General features: G+C 36.6%; 2 protein-coding genes across 2 annotated transcripts; one reads left to right on the top strand and one right to left on the bottom strand.

The window, feature by feature from the left end:
- Window positions 1–806: 806 nt before the first annotated feature.
- On the top strand, window positions 807–3483 carry LOC9304499 (proteasome subunit alpha type-6-A). Its single transcript, XM_021019200.1, has 9 exons — window positions 807–1001; window positions 1076–1170; window positions 1321–1402; window positions 1489–1585; window positions 1712–1770; window positions 1887–1969; window positions 2694–2789; window positions 2988–3047; window positions 3173–3483. Exons 1-9 carry the CDS (start codon window positions 926–928, stop codon window positions 3263–3265), a joined length of 741 nt encoding a protein of 246 aa, XP_020874859.1. The 5' UTR covers window positions 807–925; the 3' UTR covers window positions 3266–3483.
- Window positions 3484–4599: 1116 nt separating this feature from the next.
- LOC9306507 (serine/threonine-protein kinase PBL13) lies at window positions 4600–6793 on the bottom strand. The gene is made up of 4 exons (XM_002868380.2): window positions 6256–6793; window positions 6030–6165; window positions 5812–5948; window positions 4600–5487 (listed from the first exon to the last, which is right to left on the bottom strand). Exons 1-4 carry the CDS (start codon window positions 6664–6666, stop codon window positions 4831–4833), a joined length of 1341 nt encoding a protein of 446 aa, XP_002868426.1. The 5' UTR covers window positions 6667–6793; the 3' UTR covers window positions 4600–4830.
- Window positions 6794–7809: the final 1016 nt, after the last annotated feature.

The raw sequence follows: 7809 nt of genomic DNA, 5'->3' as shown, positions 1-7809 counted from the left end.
GAATAATTAAACATAGTTGTACCGTTGGCCTATCAGTTGTACCTGCTGGCCTACATACTATCAGTTGTACTAGTTGGCCTATAGTCTATCAGTTGTACCAGTTGAATACTTAAACGTAGTTGTACCTTGTTAGAACTTTCTCTTAGATGTACCAGTTGACTGAGATCTGACTCGATTCTACTTAAAATGTGACTTCATTCAACAATGTACGAGCTACACTCGATTCTAACCAATGCCTATACCTCCATTCGCCAATATACTATCGATTCTTCCAAAAAAAAACAATTCTCATTCAAATCCCTAATTTTAAAGATTTCCAAAATACTCTTAAATTACCTAAAAATCAATCAATGCAGCAATGAAAAGAGGATACATGACAAGAAACTAACCGATTTCTAGAAGGAGGAGGCGTCCGTTCAACCGTACTTGCAGATCGGCGATGTGGGAGTTCGGAACTGTGGCGGAGGAGAAGAACGCGGGTTCGGAGGAGAGAGAGAGAGAAGGACGAGAGAGGAGAGAGAGAGAGATGAGAGATAAATGTTTTTCTTTTTTCTTTTTCGTTTTTTTTGTTCTTCTTTCATTAAGGGTAGTTTGGTCAGTTCACATTCTCGGTGGCATGCAGATTTTCTGATGGCATGCCAGATCATTTTTTCCTCAAAAGTAGCATAAGTAACAAAAATTCTAATTTAAGTATTGCTACAGTAAGTGGCACGTTAGACCAAAATCCCTAACTTAAATCTTAATAACAATTTTAAAGTGGTAAAACAGTAAATAAAGTAGACATCAAAGGGCAAAGTGGGAAAACACCACTCGACAAATATAATTTTTCTTCTGTCTTGGACAAAAAGCTTGATTCAATTCCATTCCTTTTTGTTAATATACACATCTCTGATTCAACTCCGGCGAATTCAGAAGATCGAAGAAGATGAGTAGAGGAAGCGGCGCTGGTTATGATCGTCACATCACCATCTTCTCACCGGAAGGTCGTCTCTTTCAAGTTGGTCAGTACTCTCCGATTCCCACTCTCAATTCCTTTTTCGAGCTCTGAAAACTGAATACACTTTGCTTTTTGTAGAATATGCCTTCAAGGCCGTGAAAACAGCTGGTATTACTTCAATCGGAGTTCGTGGGAAAGATTCCGTTTGCGTCGTTACCCAGAAGAAAGTTCCGGTGAGTGAATCTCTCGCCTTTAGGGTTTGCAAAAGTTTGCATCTTTTATTGAACCTTTAGGGTTTCTAGTAGATTTAGGATTGTTGGTGTATCTTACCGATTAGGGTTTTGAGTTATCTTATCTTTTACTTTGTTTTTGGGTTGGGACAGGACAAGCTTTTGGATCAGTCTAGTGTTACACATCTGTTCCCGATTACCAAGTACATTGGATTGGTAGCTACTGGCATTACAGGTTTGTATTGTGACCTTTTGACTTCTCTTAAGCTGTAGAGTTTATTGCTCTGGATGGTAATTTAAAAATGTGAATTTCATTTTCAGCTGATGCAAGGTCTTTGGTTCAACAAGCAAGGAATCAAGCAGCTGAATTTCGGTTCACTTATGGATACGAGATGCCTGTCGACATTCTTGCTAAATGGTTTCAAGTCGTTTCTTTTTTCAAATTGGTCTTTAGCTTCTTAGTGGAGGCTGGCTTTTAGTTATTGATCTATCTAGCTCTCTTGTGATAACTGGCGTTGCTGATAAATAACTATTTTGCTTACAGGATAGCGGACAAGTCGCAGGTCTACACTCAACATGCTTACATGAGACCCCTTGGAGTTGGCAAGTTTGCTATCTTTTTCTTTTCTTATGACCTATCTATGCATTAATGTGTACATGTGTTTGATGAATTTTATTAGCTGACAAAAGGATTGTTCTTGTTGTGTCTCTTTGTGAAGTTGCTATGGTATTGGGCGTTGATGAAGAGAATGGTCCCTTACTTTACAAATGTGACCCAGCTGGACATTTTTACGGTCACAAGGTATTATCACTCTTAGCTTATGCTTTAACTAAACTTCTCTTCTAATGCTTACTGTTTTGATTGCTTTTACTGGCCTGCATCAAGATATCTTGATAACATATCTGAATAACATGTTCTTACAAGCATATTGACATATACGAAACTACTTACTTCTTGTCACTGCTTGTAATTAACATAGAAGAAAATGCCTCAGTCTATAAGTCTTTTTAATAAGCATAAACGTAAATAGTATAATAGGAGTGGGTTGGTCATAATAGCTGAGAGTTTTGGTCATTTGGGTTGTTTTTGGTAAGCCTTTTGGGCTTTGGGATGGTTTGGGTACTCTATAACATAGCCTAACTTTCACTTTGGTTTTTTTATCCGGTTGCTCCTTGGTTCATTGGTTTACTTGTTTTCATTTGAAGATTCACAGAGAAGAATAAAGGAAAAAATTTCAATCCTGTCTTTCTCATTTGCTGCTCTTAACACTTTTTAGGAATCTTATGTATTTAGGTTTCTAAGTTACGGATTGATCCTAGGTTGAAACAAAAAAGTGTCACGTTTTGTGTACCTATTCAATGACATAACTATATACAGGTTACACATGAGTCTTGTAGACTATATGACCAAGATCTCTAGAGGATATACAAAATTTTATTCTCTCTCTCAGAAGTCGTAGATATTTGATGTTGGAGTGCCATGTATCTGAGAAGAAGCTAATAAATAAGCAACTATATTCATGCAGGCAACAAGTGCTGGAATGAAGGAACAAGAAGCAGTCAATTTCTTGGAGAAGAAAATGAAAGAAAACCCAGCTTTCACATTTGATGAAACCGTGCAGGTAAATCTTTCATATTTTGCCTGTTTATGTTCGAATGTGGTAACATATGTTCATTTACCGGGTGATTACTTGTTCTGTTACTTTGTAGATACATAAGGGTGTAGCAATTGGACTGGAATATACAAATCTATTAATATTCTAGATGCAAGTACCAAATGCACATTGTTCCTCCCGTTGATAACTTTTTTACTTTTGTAGACTGCCATATCAGCTTTGCAATCTGTTCTTCAAGAAGACTTCAAGGCTACTGAGATTGAGGTATACAAAACTTTTCTCGTATACCCATTTTCTTTTTATTGGCCAAGCTTGTATTTTCAGATTGGAATAGCAATTGATTCATTTGTGGTTCATATATCTTATCAAACCGGTTGGTGGAATGATAGGTTGGAGTGGTGAGAGCAGAGAACCCGGAATTCCGTGCATTGACAACGGAGGAGATTGAGGAGCATTTGACAGCCATTAGTGAACGAGACTGATCGTTTTAGTGAAACAAGTGTGAGTTACGTTTATTTGCTTTGCTTCGATTAGACATTCCGCTAAGTGACCACTCTCCATTAATCTTTTGTTTGGTCTTGCTTAATTTGATTTACTTAGCAAACCCTCCAAACTTGAGAAACAAAAGAAAAGCACTGTTAAGGCTGTGAAAGCATCCGTGTCTTTTGACTTTTCAGAAATGACTTCACTCATATCATCACTTTCTAGCTTTTTCTTTCTATCGTAGCAGTTCTTGTGTCTTCGTCTTCACCAGTTCTTCAATCTTTTGAGAAACTCGAATTTGGTTAAGGTTTCAGTTAGAAAGGGAGGGATCATGCTTATTGCTTACTATCCAAATTGATGTCTCTCTTTTTTAATCAACTTCAATCCTGATAGTTGACACGCAAAATAGTATTGTTGAAATTTTTTTTGCATCTGCATGATGCTTGCAAATCCCAAAATCACTCCAAGAATCAAACTTTACTCGACTCGCATTTCTTTCACTATCTCACATAAACGAATTCAACTTGAGAAAGTAAAATAAGTAAAGAAACTGAGTATCCAGTAGATAACCAAACCCGAATCCAAACCAACCCAAAAAAAACCATCCTGATCTGATTTGGTTCTAGATAAATATCTGAATAGATCTTTAGAGGTACTTTGGGTTTCGGGTAATACCCGATCCGAACTGAAATCCGAACTAATACCCGACAAAACCCACAGCTAACTAACACCATTAATCTTTTTTATCTAGCTTCGGGTAATTCAGACACTTTCGAGAATGTACGTGTAGTTTGGATAGTTTTTCTACCAGGTTTTTCGGATAATGCATACACTTTTGAGTATATATTTTTGGGGCAATTTTGGATATTTTGGCTATCGGGTTAAACCTGATCCGCAACGAACCGAACCAAGCAGTTCACATTTGATAACTGATTCTGAACCGAAATGACAAACATCGGTTTGGTATGGGTGGTTCGGATATTTATTGCATGCCTAGTTGAGATGATCATTTTGCCCAATCCTCTTAAACGTTTATGCCAATTATTTACAAACGGGAAAATAGAAAGTAAAGTGATCCTGAAAACTATCAATTAAAAAATGAACTATGTGTACATCATATAGGTTCGTGTCATGCATTACGGACATAATGATTGTAGTTTTGGATAGTACTTTATCAAATTCCAGCTATTAAAGACGTGGATGATGTCAAGTTTTCAATATAGATTTAAGAACATATAGACGAGTGATCTATAACGCGTCTTTCTCTAACACCAAATGTTTTTTTTTTTTTCTTATAACTTCTTATTAAGACCCAAAGTTGTTACAACTTGTATAGAAAAAGAACAATATATTTATGTTTAACGCTTTTGCTTCCTTTGATTGAAGAATCAAACAATGAAAAAAAAATCAACTTTACCTCTATCCAAATCCTATTCTAGGTAAAGAAAGCAAAACCTATTCTAGATTTTTTTTTGTTTTTTTAATGGTAAGAATGTATTATTTACATCTATTGTAAAAACAAAAAAAAAAAAAAAGTACTGAGTGGAGGAAAGAAGAGAGAAACTCAGTACCGTTCCCCTCCGGCTTCGTTACGCATTGGCGAGTTGAATCCGTTTCTCAAAGTTACCCGGTGGTTTCTTGCCGTGTGCGCCGGAGACCGGAACTTTTGATGGTTATCAGTCTTAGAAACGTTGCGAGGCTTGTCGAAGTTTTGAAGACTTGTCACTTTAACTTCACGGCTTGGTTTAGTAGGAACCGTGTAAGTAAATACCCCAATGGGAATATCATCTTTATAATCTTTGATGTCTTGGAGAACTGAGACAACAGTGCTGATGTCTGGCCTGGTCTTTGGTCGGTACCTTAGGCATTGATAAGCTAGAGTTGCTGCCTTTCGTGCTCCGGTCTCTGAGTACTGATCTTCAAGCCTCGGGTCCATTATTCTCCCGAGTTTACGTGCGTCGTTGAGCATTGGACGAGCCCACTCAACGAGGGTTTCTTTCCTTGACGATCTCGCTATGTCCACCGATTTCCGACCTGTCAACAGCTCAAGCAACACCACTCCAAAGCTGTATACATCACTCTTAGCCGTTAGATGACCTGTCATTATGTACTCTGGCGCTGCGTACCCTTGTGTGCCCATCACGCGAGTGGACACATGTGTATCATCGCCTTGTGGTCCGTCTTTTGCTAGCCCGAAGTCCGAGAGTTTCGCTGTATAATCCTGGAAAAAAAAAAAATCAAAACATCAAATGTTTATTCAAATCCAACAATTAGAATTTTGAATGGTGACCGTGGATGGAATTGCGGTTCCACCATAATTTGAATAGAAAGAAACAATCAAACAAATATGTCCATTTTAGGATATTGTAGATGTCTTAAGTAGTAATAATACCCATTTTCTACATACTCGGAGATTAGTCAAGATTTTGGTCCATGATCTACTACGATTACCAAAAAAAAAAATAGTCCGCTCTAAAAGTAAAACGGTCTAGTTTGGTGTAAGCGTTCAAATTCTTAAGATCAATAAAGAAGAATGCTTGCTTACAGAATCTAACAAGATATTGGAGGCCTTGAAATCGCGATAGATGACAGGCTTCTCGGCTTCATGGAGAAACTGTAGACCCTTGGCAGCTTCGTAAGCGATCTTCAACCTAGTTGTCCATGGCAGCGGTAGGGAACACCCTGCAAACAATTTCATCAGTTCCGGTTCTTAAAAGGAATTAGATCTTTTGATTTGATGGTTACAAAACAAAGTCAACTCACTTCTGAAGAGTTGAGACTCTAAACTTCCACGAGGCATGAACTCATAAACAAGAAGTCTATGTTCTTCCTCGCAGCAATATCCGATCAGCTTCACCAGATTCGGGTGCTTTAGTTTTCCCAAACACATAACCTCCGTCTGAAAAATTTACCCCAAAAGATTAGTTAGCCATTTAGACCCAAACATTTTGCATCCCAAACAGAGGATTAGGGAAATGAATGTACGAACCATCCACTCACGGTGACCTTGAAGACCATCAAGATCGAGAAGTTTAACAGCGACAGGCTGAGCCTTAAGACCAGGACGGAGCCTGTCGTCAATAAACCCTTTGTGAACCGGACCAAACCCTCCTTCACCAAGAAAGTTGCTAGAAGAGAAGCTTTGTGTTATGACTTTAAGCTCTGCTTGTGTGAATACATGGAGATCCGAGCCAGCGAGAGAGATTGAGAGATCTTCCGACAAGGTAGTGGAACTTGGATTGCTTATGTCTAGAATCGACAATCCGAGAAACGATTTCTGTTTGGTTATCACACCTTGACCATCATCTTTCTTTGTCTTCTTGGGAGAATATATGTTGTCTGGATCTTGGAAACACAAAACCATTAATGATCTCCAAGATGATTTCTTCTTCACCGCCATTGTTTTGTTTTTGGAGGTGTTTTGTGTTTTTTTTCTTTTTCTAATGGATTTTGGTTTGTAATGGGAGAAAATAAAGAGCTTTTAAAGTGGAAGAGAAGAGGACCAAGACTTTTTATATTATTTCAAAATTCATATTTACTAACAACTATGTTTCTTTTCTCAAGAACTTTTCTTACCAAAAAGGCAAAAATTAAGTGTTTTTTATTATGAAAAATATTTGTTTTATTAGAGAAAGAGGACGACGACTTCTTGAGGTGGGTTTATACTTCTTTCTGAAGTTTTAACCACGCTTTGACATTGTCATGTAATTCATGTTTAGACGAATAAGTTCTCAGTCGTGAGTGGACGGCTAAAAGGGAGAAGATAATGACATGTTTACCATTTTTTCCTATAGTATTGTGAATACAACTAGGTAATACCTTTTTCATACAATGATAGTTTGAATAGTAAAATTTAGTAATTGATTATACTAATGTTGTCAATATGTTTCTAACCAGATTTTAATCCAGTAAAGTGTTGATAGAAGAAAACGAAAACATTTGGATAGTTTGAGGTGTAATAGATAAATGTTTTATCAAATGGTCTAATATACTGTTTTTTCAAAGAAGCTAGTACTACATAAGCTATTATAGAAATTTACATTTTCAATGATCTGAATTCGAAATTTCATCAAAAATTCAAATCTCGTATTAGGAGTAACGAGTCGATGTTCTTAAAGATTCTAAACCCGAATAAAAAAAAAAAAATGTGTTTTAAGTATTAGTTAGAAATGAAATTAAATAAACATTCTATGATAATTGCACTCTATTTAATTCTACAAGAAAAATAGTAAGGTCAATATCAAGAATTAGTTGTCAAAATCGCAGAAATTTCATTTAAATTAAAAATGATTTGGTAGAATTGCAATATGCGAGTGAGTCAAGCTTCTAGAACACTTTGATAAAATATTTTTTTTTTTTTTTTTTTTTTTTTTTTTTGTGAACACACTTTGATAAAATATTATACAACAAATTATGTGAGCGCGTTGGCGAAGAAGGCGACTTGTTCACTTTGAGTTGTTGACATTTGCTTTGTCCCACCAAATGACGTAACACATCCTTTGGAACGTTTTGAAACGAAGCGGTTTTGACGATAATTAATAGA

Source organism: Arabidopsis lyrata, assembly GCF_000004255.2.
Source record: "Arabidopsis lyrata subsp. lyrata unplaced genomic scaffold ARALYscaffold_7, whole genome shotgun sequence".
Lineage (NCBI taxonomy): Eukaryota > Viridiplantae > Streptophyta > Magnoliopsida > Brassicales > Brassicaceae > Arabidopsis > Arabidopsis lyrata.
The sequence above is the reverse complement of the archived record's forward strand: the minus strand, read 5'-3'. Positions and strand labels throughout refer to the sequence as shown.